An 18,563-nucleotide genomic window follows, 5' to 3' on the forward strand; every position below is an offset into this window, starting at 1 on the left:
GAAAAAGGAATTAAGTTCTTGCAGTTAGAATTAAAATAAAGCAAAAAATATAATAATCAAATCTTTAAACCAGATTTGATTCTAAACTATAAAATTCAAGTTAAGAATGGCTTCACCTTCTGTTCAAATACAATAGGGTTGGATTGTGACCATGTGTATCAATGATAGAAAACACTTTCAGAAAATTAAGCGATATTCTTACCAGACTAAAGGCTCCATGCTAGAAGATTCTGTTTAAAAGTTCAGTGTGAAGGACAACTGGAAGAGATGTTTACAATGCAAAGGTCAATAATTCCTTTCCGAATGTTAACGAGTGACCATAACATGCTATTTTCTTTATAAACACGAATTGTGTTCCTGTTGAAGATCAATCATTCCATTCGAGTTATAAATGGGGATATTAAGAATTCAAGTTGTTTCGAAATGTTACCATAATATCTCCACTAAATCTGGTATCGGTACAAAGCAACTAGACATGCCATGTGAATGTACTTTCAAATTCATAAAAATATCTCGATGAGCACTTATACAGACAAAAACCAATATACGCATTTTTGAAAAGTAACACTTCAGATAAATGTTACTGCAAAACTTGCATATGTACAGATACGGAATTAAAATTTGGAGCGAGACTTGATGGGAGTCCACCTGTATGTAGGCAACAATTTCACACAACTGTCCACAAGTAGCATACGAGGCCTGTCTAAAAAGTATCCGACCTTAAATTTTCCCGCGCAAAGTAATGATTCTAAGGCGGCGCCACTGTGCACGGTGGAAGGAGGAACCGTAATGCGCATACTTGAATTTTTTCACCACATTCGCTTGTGCCAGTCACTGGCTGGTGGTCGCCAAGTAAGGTGCTGTTCTAAGTGTTTGTCGGATTTAGTTTTCTCGCAAGATGACTGAACGAATTGAGCAAAGATACTGCATCAAATTTTGTCAAAAGCTTGGTGATTCTCAAAGCCAAACAATTCGTAAGATTCAGCAGGTGTTTGGGGAAGATGCGATGGGTGTAACACAAATTAAGGAGTGGTTCAACCGATTCAAAGATGGCCGCACATCAGCGGAGAGTGAGCAGCGTTGTGGCAGGCCCCAAACTGCTCGGAGAGCAGCTGTTGTTGAGAGGGTGCGAAATTTGGTGATGGCAGATCGTCGTTTGACCGTGCGAGAGATTGCCGAAGAGGTTGGAGTGAGTAAAGATTCTGCACATGCAATTTTGCGTGATGATTTGAACATGAACCGAGTGGCTGCGAAATTTGTGCCCAAGTTGTTGTCCCCGGAACAAAAAGACCTCCGTCGTGACGTTGCACAGGACCTTCTGGACACCGCCAACACTGATCCTGGGTTTCTGAACACCATGATAACTGGAGATGAGTCATGGGTGTACGGGTACGACCCAGAAACAAAAAGACAGTCGTCGCATTGGAAGCATCCCGAGTCTCCAAGGCCGAAGAAAGCGCGGCAGGTGCGAAGCAAAATCAAGGTGATGCTGACTGTTTTCTTTGATGTCTGTGGAATTGTGCATCAAGAATACGCACCGGAAGGACAAACGGTGACAAAGGAGTACTATCACGATGTTCTCCGGCGACTCCGTGATGCAGTTCAGCGCAAAAGACCAGACATGTGGACGGCGAACAACTGGCACTTGAATCACGACAACGCCCCCGCACATTCATCCCAATTGATCCACAATTTCTTGGCGAAACATGGAATTACAACCGTTCGCCAACCTCCCTACTCTCCAGACCTGGTTCCTTGCGACTTCTCGTTGTTTCCAAAATTGAAGACACCACTGAAAGGATCCCGTTTTGAGAGTAGAGAAGAGATAATGCGGAACGCGACGACGGAGCTGAACACCATTCCAAAAGAAGACTTCCAGGTGTTTCCGGCAGTGGAAGGATCGGTGGGCTAAGTGTGTGCAAGCACAAGGGGCCTACTTTGAACCCCGTCAGGTATTTGAAATATTTTTTCTGGCTAAAGGTCGGATACTTTTTAGACAGGCCTCGTATGTACAGAGATTCTTGTTTAGTGCATATATGCAGTCCATTGTAAGCGAAAATTACATAATAAGGGAGCTCCAAATTTTATTTCCGTTTCTGTACAACCAAAACGGAAGTTCGAAGCCTCATGCCACGGATTTAAAACATTGTAAAAACTGTTTTCCCTGGCTAAGGGCTCCATACAAATTTTACATGATGTTCAGTAATTGATGTCAAGAATTTACCTCTATTAGTTATCATCTCACTTATCCTATTTTCGGGGTAATCAGTATACTTTCACCAAGTGCCCCCTTTTCAGAAATTATAGTAGAATCAATGTTTCTTTCGACTTCTGACAGCTCACCAACTGCGTGGTTTACAGATCTGTTGTCATGGAAACATTGCCAACGTGTTGCTACTGCTAGGAGCCAGTCAGTAAGAGGAATGTTCCATAATTTGGCAGCATTGCCTGCATTGCAATTATGAAGCAAGTATCCATTCACACAGAAAGTAAAGGACTTTTCAAGGAACTTAAAATTGTACCAGTACCCTGTTTTTATATCCTAAAAACAGTTTGCTTTATTCATAAAAATTTAAATTCCTTTAAAACAAACTCAGAATACCACCAGCACAATACTAGGACATCCAATAATATACATTTGAATTATCACAGACTTACTGACAGTAATTCTGTGGTGTTTGGGTAAAAGGAGGTAAGTCATAAAAATGAGTTCGGAGATAAATGAAAATTAAACTTAGAACCCTTATTGCAAATAATTTTCTACACAAACTGAACACATCAACTGCTAGTATTCTTTTGATTTTTGCACACTCATTTGTATAATTTAACCTGTGTGTTCATCTGGGGAACAAAATTCCATCTGCACAAAAAAATTACTTATGCCCCTTTACCCGAACACCATAGAATTTATACAATAAACTTCTCCCACATGTCAAGGCACATAACAATAGTATGTTTAAGAAATGTGTTAAAAATATATTAGTGACACACATGCCAATGTGCACAAAGGAATATTTAAATATAAAGTTTTAAATTTTATCCATATGTACTGCCTTTCTGTTCTCTCTTGTTTCATGTGTCTGGAGACCCTACTGGAAGAGAAGCGGCATCAAGACTCAGAAGGAAGAAAATAAATTGCCTGCTACAGTCGCGACGCTGTTATTCCCGGTGTGACTCCTCCTCTTTGCCTATGTCTTAGGAAGTCAAGGCTCTATAAAGTCTAGGTAGGTAGTATCGTTCGCCATTTTTGTTCTTTCGTTGCCGAGCTACCATACGAGGGATCTACTTGCCACATCGTTAAACATTATCATGTCGTAGCTCCTATGATAATAAATCAAACACACTGTAATTCAGCAAATAATTGAGCGGCAAATAACGTCTTCGTGTGCTTTCTGCAAATGCCAACGAAAGAGCCAAAATGGCGGGCGATTATATTAAGTATTTATCCAGCCTTAGGAAATGTTTAACATCATCAGCAAATCACAAGACACACACATTTGAATGTAGCCGACCTGTAACGTGATTGGCTGCCGGAAATTAGAGCGATGGGACTATAGTGTGTGATTACAATATAATTAGTGAATCTCTTAAAATAAACTAAGCATCTTATTTACAAGTAACTATTCTAGTGTGTTATGCATTACTAACTGAATTAGTAGTATTAGTAGTACGTTATTTGCTCAGTGACTAACGACATTATATTCCAAGTAACTAGTATCCTATTTAATAAGCATGTGACATGTTACCGTAGATTAAGATGACTGTAAAATTATTGTATCATTGTTAGATTAATGTACACTGACGATGCCATGAATAATTGTATTCCAACGGTTAATAAAATATCTATCTAACTAAGAGAGCAGGGGGCATCAAAGTTAACCTTGGTTGCCATGACAACAACCCTTAAGCTACATGACTAGTGAGCTGTCAGAAGTCGAAAGAAACGTTAATTATACTATGAATTATTCCAGAACAAAATTCCATGCCTGGAGGTAATGACAGAAGAAAAACAAATATGACATTTACAAAAATTAGCAAAAGACTTTTTGATTGATGTATGAATTTTACACTAATGTGTCCCCACTCCCACAAAACAGTGAGGCTTTTGTAACATTTTCAGTTTGGTAACATGGATAAATATATAATAGGATGCGAAACTTAACGAGTTTCCCGTAACACATACTAGAGGCGCTGTTGTAGAAAATGATCTTGCTGCCATCTATTTCTGGGAGGGGCGTTATTACATCTAGCAGCGCACCAAGTAGCGAAAAGAGTAATTACTCCATGAATTTAGCAGCGCACCTGTTGACGAAAATGTTAAACTGTGCAGAAAGTATTCCCTCCCTCCCTCATAGATATTCAAAACGAACACAATTTAAAATAAAACATTTACGGTTTTATTCCTCACAGCATATTCTACTGAAAATTCTTACCGGAGCCAACAGGAAGATAAAAGAGACGATGTGTTTTACACTACCCGATTAAAATATAACCAGACAGAGACAAAAAATAAAGCAAAAGGTTAGATAATTGGGATTGTATTCTTTGGGTATGGAAAAGTCTGCAAGAACTACTTAGATAGTTCAATTTATTATATTACTGTTACTTTACAATACATTCCACAAAACTATTTTTACAACGTCCATAAACATCACTGTTTAACATACACTGCTTATACACACACGTATCACTTTATGTTCACTTATTAGCAAGTTTCAGTCCGCCATCTTCATCTTCGACTCTCCCGTACAGCAATATCTCGAACGGATAAATCGTTGCTTACGAGATTACACAACGGGATAAATAGAGAACTCTCGGTAATGTACCCAACACGTAGTTCTAATATTCACCACCTACGACGTTGGGCGCTGATCACCTTATTTCAAACCAAACCCCCAAATCCAGATGGTGCTGACCGCAGTTTCGCATCCTATTATATATTTATCCATGTTGGTAATAAGCAGTTCTTAAAAAGCAGCAGGCATCCAAACAATGAATAGAGGGTTTATAATGTTAAAAATGTTATGTTTTATTTAATAGGGTTTATAATAATCGAGAAGTTAACACAAGTATTAAAGCAGAATAAATTTAATCTTAACTTCTTAAACAAAGCTTTCTATCTTTAATTTTCTTTTTCATGAATTTTCAATTTACTGTTGCTTCCAAATTACTACCATCATTAGGGAATCCTGTAACAACACTTTTTGATAAATATTAAGAAGCAAATGAAGGAAAATAAACATGTCAGAAATAATTAAAGAAGAAATAGGATATAAGAGATTAAACTGGTATGAACGTTTAAGAAGAATTCGCATTTTTCTCTAAACACATTAAAAAAAAAATAAATAAATAAAAGCAATAAACTATAACTTCACATCAATAGCAATTTCAAAATCTTCAATAACAAACAAACATTTCAACACAAGAACCATGTTTCCATGTAGAGTTGTTCAATTTCTACAGCAATTTTTGTTTCAGGAGTGTTTTATGCAGCTATATAACAAAGAAATGGTGCAACAGGTAAAATAAATTCACAGTTCTGGTAAGCAAATATATTCACCAAATTTGAAGATGACCTGAGATAGTAGGTGACATTTTGAAATAATAATGGTTCAACCGACACTGAATGATCCAGAAGGTAAAGTAGTAATTTTGAACGATATTACGGTAAGTTTCTGGAAAGTCTGGCATCATGAAAATACGGGCCCTAAGTAAAAAGCTTCATATTGCAATTCATTTGGCCTCTTCTTCTTCTTCCTGGGGCTCACCCTCAGATACTTTTGCTATCACAAAAGTGAAGGACAGATTGTTGTTACTGTCCAAGTATTGTTTCAACAGTTCAAAAGGAAGTACAATACAACCAGTGTCATAAATTTTAGAGACCTCCTGAGTATCGGGTTGGGTTCTAGTTTTAATACTCATGGTAGACTCCTCATCTCCTTCCATAAAGAAATCAATTTTATACGTAAAATTGCATGCTAGGTGTTGTGGGCCGATGTACTGGACAGCCAAAAACAGTTTCTGCTTCGCAGTATCGCACTTCAAATTGTACCAGAAGATTTCGTGAAGGGCAGACACCAGTTGGAGATCTTCAGTGCCCCTCAACACATCCGATTCATAGAATACGTTGTTCTCTTCAGTCATCCAGCAGATTTCGGCGTGGGACTCGCTCACATGGGTATAGATGTCAAAACTCCTGCCCTTCCAGGCGCAGTTGGTGGGCTTGCCTGGCAGGCAGTCATACATGCGGTGTGGGCACTCTTTGTTATGCTTCTCCAAATTCTGAAGATTATGCCGTTCAGCGCACCCAACTTCGGCATTCTTACAAGGATAGAAGAGGAGTTCTGCGATGTGTTCGACAAACACACTCCTGGTGTTGAGGTACGCTTCGTTGCACGTGGGACATACTGTCATCTTCTTCCTGCATTTCTCGCACACGTTGTGTGAATTCTTGCACTGGTGGATTGGCGGTATCAGCGGTTCATAGCATACGGGACACTCCATCAGCTTCATGATGCTCTCATTCACGTCCTGCGTGTTCAGGCTTGACAGAGAGCTCAGGGAACTACTCGACTGCACAGCTGCCATCATGACGTGACTGGAATCAGTAATGTTTAATTTATTTATTTATTTAATCCACTCAACAATGTAATTACAGAGTAGAGAAAAAAATAACAGTAGTGATATATAAGGAGCGGATTCCTATGTAATTAAATATTCTTTTTGCGTGTGATAAAACACAATTAACAAAGTTAAAAATTCCGAACATGAAGTTTCAAGTTTAAAACCCGAATTTTATTTCACATAAAAACACATATTTTCACAAAAAAAATTATGTAAATACATATTTTCAGGAAATCTATTATAAACACATAAATCTTGGAGTTTTTTTACTTAAATAATTTTTTTACAAGAACGTTTAAATATTTTAAAACTATATCAATTATGTCACTCAAAAGTACGTTATTTTTTTTTAAGAATTCTTGGTTGCTTCGTGTTTCTAAGCGCTGTGTGGTGTATCCATGATACATTTTTGTAATAGTATCACCTCAAGTTCTGAGAACTGTTAGGTAGCATATCAGTGTTATTATTAGAGAATAAATTAACATGGACAAGGAGGAGAGATCTTGCAACACATAATTAGGAATGTTTATTGTTGCTGATGATGATTTCATTCCACGCTTTGTTTTTGAAACACAACAGATAAGAGCTCGGGCATGAACATTATTTAATTTAAACAAATCTCTCGCCTCTCGCTCATGTCTATCAAGTAAGGCAATATATCTTGTGATTCCCTGTTATCGGGCTTTGTCAACCGATATCCTTCAAGACATACTGAAAGATGGTTGTTTAGAAAACGATTTGGCTTTCCTATTAGCAAATCTAAGCTTTTTGTGTGACACCATTAAAAAACTCGAAACGTCCAAAAACCTGTTGTCTGAAACAGGGAGGTGCGTGCCGTGGAAATTAAACTAGACTCGCTACCAGGTTCAGAAGCACAATCACTAAGGGACAAATTCCAGAATGTGTTTGGGAAAAACAGTGGATATAAAAAAATGTGTAAAGTTGCTCAAGTATTGGAGGGTGTGCCTGTAGGTGAAATTGACGGTGTTTGTGTTTGTGACATTCCTCTCTTTAAATATGCACGTCTGACGTCCTGTGATGTGGAAAGATCATTTTCACAGTATAAGTCGTTGTTAAGAGATAATCGGCATGCATTTGTGATGAAGAATTTGGAGATGACCTTTGTTGTTCACTGCAATTCTCGGCCAACTACTAGCACTCAAGTGTGGTTGGTGAGTAGACTACCTAATAAAATTTTTTTTCAAGCTAAGTAAGGTATTTTTGTCATATTTAAGAAAAATATTTTTTTATTTCTAGCAAGTATTTTCGTACTTTTTAGCACATAAAAAATAAATATAGCCTATTTAAATTTTTTAGCACATAAAAATCCGCTCCCTAGTGATAAATATAATAATGGTAATTTAAACAAACTTATACAGTTACAATCCAATACTACTCAACAAATGATATCAAGCAAATATTACATGTACGAGGGGGATCCAGGAAATAACGACCGTTCGCACATACCCGCCACGCAGCTGATTCCCCTTCCTTGTTTGAAGGTGGGATATGATGATAGAGACTGGATTAATCTTGCTCAGGATAGGGACCGATGGCAGGCTTATGTGAGGGCGGCAATGAACCTCCGGGTTCCTTAGAAGCCAGTAAGTAAGTAATGAAAAGTAAATATAAATTAGGTGTCTAAATTCATATTTTTAAGGCAGTGTCACAGCAAAATTCCAAGAAGATATTGACACACTTAACAGGATAGTCAGCAATGTCCATCACGAATCAAAGAATCAATATTTGCCTTCAAAGACGGACTGATGTGTGCTTTTGTTCCACGAGCCAGCCATTGTCCCATTTACATCAAGGAAGTCTCTTACAGAGTAGCTCCGACTTCATGCAGAACAATGCCAAGCTAACAACACAAATTATTTCACATTCAAGTTTGTTTTGGAGGATTGGACAGTATGTTACGCTAGTTTAGGAAAGATCTCTTTGTATTATTTGTGGCACATGATTGCAACATGGTTAAATGTCGCCCATCACTCATCACAGAAGACCTGAAGACTAAAGTGAACAACAGAATCTTGCAAGACAGGCGCACATCACTCGACGAATTGCATATTGCCTTTCCTGACATTTCTCGTTCTTTGCTTGGTGAAATTGTGTCGCAACATCTTGGCTACCACAAAATCTGTGCCCGCCCGCACACTGCTGCTTCAACTCGAGAATTGCTGGATCAATTCGGTTGGGAAATCTTTGATCATCCGCCCTATAGTCCAGACCTTGCTCCTAGCGATTTTCACCTTTTCACTAAGCTGAAAGACTTTCTGGGTGGTACGCGTTTTGGAAGTGATGAAGAGTTGAAGAAGACAGTGAACAACCTGGCTTAATGAACTGGCGGCAGAGGAGTATAACACGGGAATTATAAAGCTAGTGAACAGATACGACAAATGTTTAAATGTAGGTGGTGATTATGTAGAGAAGTAAAGGAAGCTTCAGTTATGTAACTAACTTTGTTTTTTCAAATAAATATATATTTTTTAATTATTACAACAAAACGGTCGTTATTTCCTGGATCCCCCTCATAAATCTCGGTAAACAAGAACAAAAGTATTTACAGTATGAAGAAAACTTAGATTATATTAAAGTAATAGAGCATAGAATTTATAAAACAGTTATATTACCGGTTGTTCTATATGGTTGTGAAACTTGGACTCTCACTTTGAGAGAGGAACAAAGATTAAGAGTGTATGAGAATAAGGTTCTTAGGAAAATATTTGGGGCTAAGAGGGATGAAGTTACAGGAGAATGGAGAAAGTTACACAACACAGAACTGCACGCATTGTATTCTTCACCTGACATAATTAGGAACATTAAATCCAGACGTTTGAGATGGGCAGGGCATGTAGCACGTATGGGCGAATCCAGAAATGGATATAGAGTGTTGGTTGGGAGGCCGGAGGGAACAAGACCTTTAAGGAGGCCGAGACGTAGGTGGGAAGATAATATTAAAATAGATTTGAGGGAGGTGGGATATGATGATAGAGACTGGATTAATCTTGCTCAGGATAGGGACCAATGGCGGGCTTATGTGAGGGCGGCAATGAACCTCCGGGTTCCTTAAAAGCCAGTAAGTAAGTAAGTAATAGAGCAAGTGATGAAATGCAAATAACTAGTCACAGATTAGTAACAATAATACAATAACTGATGAGGGACTAGACCTACGTTAAGTCAGAATTAGGGTGAGTTAGTAATGATAATTGATATGAAATAATTTAAGAAAGAAGACCAAAAATACAATATGCAAACCAGTTAAGATCTATTTATTAGCAAAATACTTATGGAGTGTTCTGAATGCTACCGGTATTTATTTCTCTCAAGAGTGTGGTTCTATCCTGAACGATGTCAATATTGCTCAGTTTATTATAGAAGGAACAGATTCTAAGAAGTGGAGAGTACTTGTAATAACATGTCCTAGCATAGTTTATATTAAATATTTTACTGGTCCTACAGTTCTCTCTTGGTACATGTATTGCTATCCTGGACAGTAGATGACTATTTACATAACTTGTTAATAAATTATGGAGGCATTTTATATCAATATTATTTCTTCTGTGTTGCAAACTTTCAAAATTAAAGAGAGACAAAAGAGATAAGTACGAGATACTACTTTCATTATTCCAGGAGGGATAGTAACCAAATCATTTAAGAAACAAAAATCTGATGAATCCTTTTTGAACACTCTCAATTTTGTTAATATATTTAATTTGATAGGGGTTCCATACAGTACTGCAATATTCAAGTTTTGATCTAACTAGTGTAAAAAATAGAATTTTTAAACTATCTTGAGAGGAGAATTTTGTGTTATGTCTATAGATAAATCCTAGAAGTTTAAGAGACTGAGACACAAGTTCAAGTATATGGCTGGAAAAATCCATATTATAAGTGAATCGTATGCCTAAATCTTTTACCGTGTCAGTCATTTCCAGTAATTCCCCACCCATTGAGTATCTGTAAGTAAAATAAGTTTTTTTTCCTAGTATATATCATATAATAACATTTATTTAAGTTGAAATACAGTTTATTCTTCAGTGACCACATGTTAGTCAATGTCCTTCACGCTATCCCTATTATGAAATGCAGAAAAGGTAATTATTTACATTACATTTCTCAATATAAGGGACCTATGGTTAATAATCAGGAATAATCTAGATTGAAGAAAATTGTTTAATAACAAAATGATAATAAAACTAAGGTTAGCTTTTTGATTGTGGTTAAAAGGATGGAGGAAAAGGACCCACCAATATTTATTCTCCATATATTTCGGGGAACAGTAATTTTCATTTTATCTAGTTAGTACGAGGGGGATCCAGGAAATAACGACCGTTCGCGCATACCCGCCGCGCAGCTGACTCCCCTTCCTTGTTTGAAGGTCAACTGGCTTCCTTAACATGTTCTCATAATGTTGTGAGTACTGGTTGCAACAAGTCGCCATTGTGCATTCTGTGTTACTTCAAAATGAACGACGTGATTGATAATCCCGCCAACTGTGAGGTGAGGAGTGTGATTCGATTTTTGAATACCCGACATTTGAAACCTGCAGAAATTTACCGGCAATTGAAAGAAGTGTATGGTGATACTGTAATGAATGAAAGAAATGTGAGAAAATGGTGCCAAATGTTCAACAATGAGCGAACAAATGTCCACGATGAAACTAGACCCAGACGCCCATCACTCATCACAGAAGACCTGAAGACTAAAGTGAAGGACAGAATCTTGCAAGACAGGCGCACATCACTCGACAAATTGCATATTGCCTTTCCTGACATTTCTCGTTCTTTGCTTGGTGAAATTGTGTCGCAACATCTTCACTACCACAAAATCTGTGCACGATGGGTTCCACGGCAACTGAGTGACCAACACAAAACTCAGAGAATGGCCTCAGCATTGACATTCTTGATGCGATATCACACAGATGGAGACGCCTGTCTTGATCAAATTGTGACTGGTGATGAGACCTGGGTGTCTCACAACACCCCAGAGACCAAGCGCCAATCACGTCAGTGGCATCATCCCTCGTCACCCAAGAAACCGAGAAAATTCAAACAGACTCTCTCAACACAAAAAGTCATGGCTACTGTCTTTTGGGATCGCAAAGGTGTTCTTTTGCTGGATTTCATGCCAAAAGGCACTACGATCAATGCAAATCGTTATTGTGAGACTTTACGAAAACTACGGCGAGCCATCCAAAACAAGAGGCGAGGAATGCTTTCGAGAGGAGTTGTGCCTCTTCACGACAACACCCACCTGCACACTGCTGCTTCAAGTCGAGAAATGCTGGATCAATTCGGTTGGGAAATCTTTGATCATCCGCCCTATAGTCCAGACCTTGCTCCTAGCGATTTTCACCTTTTCACTAAGCTGAAAGACTTTCTGGGTGGTACGCGTTTTGGAAGTGATGAAGAGTTGAAGAAGACAGTGAACACCTGGCTTAATGAACTGGCGGCAGAGGAGTATAACACGGGAATTCTAAAGCTAGTGAACAGATACGACAAATGTTTAAATGTAGGTGGTGATTATGTAGAGAAGTAAAGGAAGCTTCAGTTATGTAACAGACTTTGTTTTTTCAAATAAATATATTTTTTTTTTAATTATTACAACAAAACAGTCGTTATTTCCTGGATCCCCCTCGTAATTACAACTTTAAGAAATGTATCCTTGTGTAGGCGACTGACATTGGTGTATATGTTTTGATGTTTCTTACACAGAGCGTGTTGTGATGTATTAATGAGTTGGTCTGCCATTTTGTATTGTGCTATCATGGAGGCCAGTACATGTCAGTATGTGCCGGCATATCTATATATATATATAATTTGAACTGGTAATGGAAATTACGGGAAAACGAATGAACGAATTTTAATGAGTGACCCATCATTTTGAAGCTTGGAACCCAAAGTTTTTCAGAAAAATAGTAGTTTTCAGTGAAATGTCAATTTTCCTACATCATTTTCCTATTTTCCAAAATCCATCTTTCGTCAGTTTTGAGAACTAATTGCATTTCAGAATAAAACAAAACACACACTACAATAAACAAAAGGCTATTACATGAAGGCCATGACCTTGCAGGAGTTCTGACATATTTAGAGTTCAAATTCAATTGGTTATTAAAAACTTCAAGACTTACAAAAAATAATTTACAGGACTGATTCTGCAGTGTGTAATTTTCTGAGTACAGCTGTGTATTGGATATTAAAATGTACAAAACTTGAGGTGATTTGATGACATTATTACCATTAGAAATTAAATATTATTATAGTTAATGCCATGATGTTAATATAGAACTACAAAACTTGCGTAAGATAATAATACTGTTATAAAAAGTCAAATATTTTTAGTTATTAATCAAGTTGGGGGGGGGGGGTCTTTTTCATATACTTAATGGCGGTATGGTGTAGATACTTATATGCGTCATTCTCTTCAGTATTGGCTGTAAAATTACAGTTCCTAAGGAAAGACGGTATTACTGACTGATAAACTAAGAAGAAGAGGCCTACAAAATTTTGTAGTCTCCCAATCATTTCAGCAAGATCTCTTAGCAGGATAAAATGATTTTACCCTCTACATTTCAAGCTCTAAATACAGCAGCTATACCAAGATATGTCTATTGTTCGAAAGCATAGCAAACCTGAATTTTTTTTAACTTTCATCTACGTTCCACAATGAGTTGAAATAGGCCTAGCTATTGCTTTACTCCCACATGAAAAACGCACTGATCGTCCTGACATTATTACTTGCGTTTTCGTGTTGAAACTCGAAAACTGAAGATGGATAGGTTCAAGAAAAAGTATTTGGCATAAAAAAAATTCAGAGGGGAGTATGTTTCATTATTATGGAAGCAAATAACTTTCAAAATGTCTGGTATTTTTCATTGAAAATAATCTGAAAAATGTTTATTTGAATGTCTAATGAACTTAGTTTGCAGCATTTGCTGCACAAGCCACTAGTATTTATATAAGTATTGAGAGTTAAAGGTTAGATCAGATGAGGAGATAGCTAAGTGACGTGAGGCTGAGGAATGTGGCGAGGTTAGAATGGGTTAGATGAGGGGATAGTGAAGTGGGGAGCACTTCTATTCTCGGACAATGGCGAAATGACGCAAAAACAAAAGCAGAGATATTACATAATACGTTAATAAGCATAAGAGGGGATAACTGAAATGAAGCCAAGAACTGTAACAAGATTAGAGTTAAATGAGAGAATAGCTAAGTGACATGAGGAATACGGCGAAGTTAGAGTGGGCTAGATAAGTGACATGAGGCCGAAGACTGTGAGAAGATTAGAGTGGGTTAAATGGTGGGATAGCCAAGTGACAGTCTGAGACCAAGGTAGGGTTGCCAGATGTTCTGATATGGAGGGACATTCCCGATTTTCAGGAAATTTTCCCATGTTCCACTTTACGGAACACAGAATGTCCCGCTTTTTAAGATATTACTCATTACTAAACGAAAACTAAATTTACACACGAGGCGAAACAAATCCATCACGTGCCGTGTGCAGACTTAAAGCGGTATGCAAATTTCACCACTTTAATTTTGTATTTTGATATTTATAGGGTTAAATTGTCACATTAAATAACACAGAATTATAAATTATAACAAATGTTATGATAAATATTTAATAAAATGTTGAAAAAAGTAGTTCATTAATTATCCTATACATACATAGCCTATATAGCATAATAATTAGGGCTAGGATTTTGATGAAATAGAATATTTTTTCTAGTAGCCTAAGCCAGAAACATAGCTGCTTTAGTATTTATATGTTATGTGATAAACAGAGTGTTTTGAGACATATTTGTTAGAGCATTTTTTGCCTGTTTCAACTCATAAGAGCATGTTTTGTTTTATTCAGTCATTTTTTAGACATTTTCATTTAATTTTGGCCATAAATCCCCATTATTAATGTAAAATAATGTTTATTTCCTTTGATATTTTCTTTACATATTTTGTCCATTAATACCCATTATTTTGTATAACATTTTAATCGTTTTTTACACAAATATTGCCATTTTAACGTAGTACACCCCAAGTAATGGATCAGGCCAACTACCCCTTCAATATAGATTCCTCTATACCGCTAATTCCGGATAAGAGTGGCCTTGTGGTAAGAGTGGTCTTGTGGTAGACTACATGGAAACTAAATGTAAAGTAAATCCATGGTGCTACAGCCCATGAAGGGCCAAAACCGACCAGCTGATTGCTGACCTCAGGTCCACATGCCGAAGCAGAGGTAAACGATCATACATGGAAACTACATCAGGTAAAATAATTAATTAAAGTGTACTATTTAGAAAAAATTATGTAAAATTTAATTTAATTACTAGTCTAAATATTAAGTAGTACAAAGCCTCTTTTCCTACTAAGCCAATTATGTAAGATCAATTTTTAGGGCATATTTTAAAAGACTTTTAGGTCATAAATGCATTATTTTTAGGATATTTTTTCATGATTTATAGGTCATCAAAATCCTAGCCCTAGTAATAATAAATTATCATGAAGCAGCTTTTATATCAACTACAGTAAAATATCACTCTTTGATATTTTTAAAATCTGGCAATCCAAGACCAAAGGCTCTGACAAGGCTGGAGTTAAAATTATTGCTTTCCACTCAGTGGTTTAGCCTATACGTATTCCCCAAGTCAAATCAAGAAGTTTCAAATAAATTTTGTTTTAAAAACTCGCAGCCAGCTAAAGTAAATAATTACCACCACAAATGACAATATTACTTCCGGACATAATTACATTTACATGGTAATCACCTAGCCGAATTCGCAGGATCCTTAACAGGTATCCAGTGGGCCTAAAACTAGGCTGAAAAAAAATAAAACTGGGGAAAAACGAGCGTTGAGGTAGTTCCGGTGACTTTGGAAGTGAAAATTGTTTAATCTGTAAGCGATTTCTTGCGGAGATGGATTTCAAAAGTTAAGGATTTTAAAATGGAAGGTGCTTGGTAATAAAAGTACAAACGTTGTGGTTTCTAGTGAAGGAAAGGGACGTAGGGACATAAAACAAATGATACGATGTAATGTGAAGAATGTAAAACTGTATTAATTCAATAACCACTGAAATACAGTGAAGCACAACAAATAATAATGAAATAGACACAAAATTCCTATATTGTAACTTCGTTTCCATGTCGACCATTACGCAGCCATCGCTAAACAAAAACCACTAGGATTTAAAAATCCTGTAGATTCGTATATGCAAGACATAATATGAACCTAACCTAACCTAACCCAACCTGTCACAGATTTGTATATACAAGACATAATAAAAGCCTAACCTAACCTGTCTCGGATTCATATATGCAACGCGTAGCCTGAGTGTATGCTAGCGTGAAACTTTCGTAATATCACCAAGTTATGTTGGTATTACAGAAGAAACAGTTGAATGTGTAGAAGCTAAGGAAGAAGGGTACTACCTCAGCGCTCATTTAACCTAAAACGGAACCAAGTAATTCTTTACAATGACGTTACCAAAGGAATGCTGATATACATAACCACCTATGAGCCAAGATGTGTATATATATATCAGGCATACCAAAAGCCTGAACTAACCTAACCTGTCACTGATAATCCACTTTACGAAAATTCGCTATCTATGTAGGTTTACCTACCGAAGACCTTACATGTAAAGCATGCGATCCCACTTCTCCGTCGGCCACAATTTTCACAGCAACTCTCCACCCTTATTCCTATGCAAAATTGGCGTCATCACGCAATTTGTATTTTGTTTATGGTATGCATGACTTGACAAAAGTACGTTAGTACTGCAATTGTAAAAAATACCGCAAAGAAACGCCGAAACTAGAAAACAGTACAGGTGATAAAGAGTGTTGGCGACATGTGTGCAAAACTTGCATATGTAAAATACGAGCGTATTGCACACAACTGCACATTTGATTTTTAATAATAGCAAGTGTTGACACCATATTAATAAACAGATGTCAAAGTAACATTTTATCGAATCCAAAACGCATCAATTTTAAGTGCATGACGAAGACACGGAACAACATACTGTAGTCTCTATAAAAAGAATGGTGGTATTCCCCGGTGGTGAAACAAGTACATAACCACAAAATCACACTTAGCTTCATTAAAATGATATAAACCAGATTTACCTATATCGTTACCAATGTACAGGCAAGACGTAAGCTATTCACGTCCACGAATAGATTACATTTATATTCCACAATAACGACAGCAACTCCAAACGCACGACTGACCACAACGATGATCCTCGACTTCCGTCCTTATCACCTCTCCCCTCCCAATTAATCACGTGTTTTAAACAGAAATGCCAACCTTTTCTTTCTGCCTTATAAACTATGAACTTCAGGTAAGATATTATTAAATCTACTACAAAATTACTTAACACAAAATATATGTACAATCTTATAGTGAAATATAATTCATATGATGTAATTAATCATAAGAAACACTTCTAGACCTGGAAAAGAGGTTATATGGTATGCATCAGAAAGTATAGAAAGAAAACTCTCATGTAAGCACGAACAAAAGATACGTACAATTTAAGTATAGACGGTAATTCATGGTCTGTAAAATATTATAAAAATTACTTTCAGATCTGAAATTATTCTGTTTATTAATGAAATGCGGGAATATTCTAGTTTAGTGGGGGAACTATTTTGCAAGGAATACCAATGTAACATGTGGCGCAGTGAAGAATATGTAATGAAGGATGCGACTATCGATAGTAAGGGATCACCTCTGGCCACGGTCGACTATCTCTGGTAGGTATGTCAAGCGCGGGCATTTCGAGGTGTAAGAGTGACGAAGAATATCTTTTAAGGTGTATCTATATCAAAGACGTTTTATAGTTTAACCAGCGAATAGGGATTATAAAGAATGGACACTTCGCATCGGTACCTTTGATGTAGCCGGACTGATTTCAATGACCTTCAAGCCAGCTAGAGCGTGAGATTCTGCTTTCTCCCTAGAGTTGGCGCTGACATCACACCAGCTGGCAGTCGACACAGCGGAAATATAACACATATAATTAATACATCTAGGTACATTATGTACTCAAATAAAATAAATTGGATCCATAAAATAATAAATCCGTCATTAACTGTAATGTCTAGAATCTAGAGTTTCTTTATAATGAGAGTTAAGACGTTGACCCCAACAACAATTAAAATATGTAATGATTTGATAGTGCTGAAAATGGAAAAACAAAACTCTTACGAGAAGTAAAACCATATACCTATATTATATTATATACAAATATTAAACAAATTCGATAGTTAATTTTATAATGTATTATATTATTTTATAATATAATTTATTATATCTGAAATATAAAATAGTATTATTACAACTAGTTTGTCACTGAGAAATAAGGAAAAGCTGTTAACTTGAGTTTATTTGAAGCAAAGCGTTACTGGATTATGCAATAAGGTAGGCGATGTTTGGATCCTGTGTCTCAACTCTTCTCAATTATTATCTTAGTGTATGTTCGATTACACTAACCTCTAGCGCTTGAAAGTGGAACTAAACGCTGCGCACAGAGAAACAAAACACAGGAAAATTCGCTCAGTGTCCATTCTTTATAATCCCTATTCGCTGGTTTAACCATCTATATACGGTTCAACTTTACGCATTGCATGCAAGATTGATTATATATATACAGAGTGTTCCGCTTATAAGTATAACAAAAGAAATAGCTATAACTTCTGAATTAATACAAGTATATAGTTGAAACCAACTGCTACAAAGAATGAAAACTGGGAATTTTTGTTACCTTATGTTCCATAAACCTCAACATGGCTTCCATTGGTGGCATGGGAAATATCCAACCGGTATTCAACCTCGACCCAAGTGTTATGAAGCATCTGTGGTGTAACATTGTTGACAGCAGCATAAATTCTTTCTTGTAAGTCTGCCAAATCACGTACTGGCGTCCTGTAGA

At 36.8% G+C, this 18,563-nt stretch overlaps 1 protein-coding gene across 1 annotated transcript; it reads right to left on the reverse strand.

The window, feature by feature from the left end:
• Positions 1–5,726: 5,726 nt before the first annotated feature.
• LOC138713880 (probable E3 ubiquitin-protein ligase sinah) lies at positions 5,727–16,904 on the reverse strand. The gene is made up of 2 exons (XM_069846373.1): positions 16,753–16,904; positions 5,727–6,598 (listed from the first exon to the last, which is right to left on the reverse strand). The coding sequence occupies exon 2, from the start codon at positions 6,589–6,591 to the stop codon at positions 5,734–5,736; it is 858 nt and encodes a 285-aa protein (XP_069702474.1). The 5' UTR covers positions 6,592–6,598; positions 16,753–16,904; the 3' UTR covers positions 5,727–5,733.
• Between the last annotated feature and the right edge of the window lie 1,659 nt (positions 16,905–18,563).

This window comes from Periplaneta americana, chromosome 14 (genome assembly GCF_040183065.1).
Source record: "Periplaneta americana isolate PAMFEO1 chromosome 14, P.americana_PAMFEO1_priV1, whole genome shotgun sequence".
NCBI lineage: Eukaryota > Metazoa > Arthropoda > Insecta > Blattodea > Blattidae > Periplaneta > Periplaneta americana.

Bases quoted from the DNA above. Each gene is read 5' to 3' on its own strand.
- LOC138713880 (XM_069846373.1), bottom strand. From the start codon at position 6,591: ATGATGGCAGCTGTGCAGTCGAGTAGTTCCCTGAGCTCTCTGTCAAGC.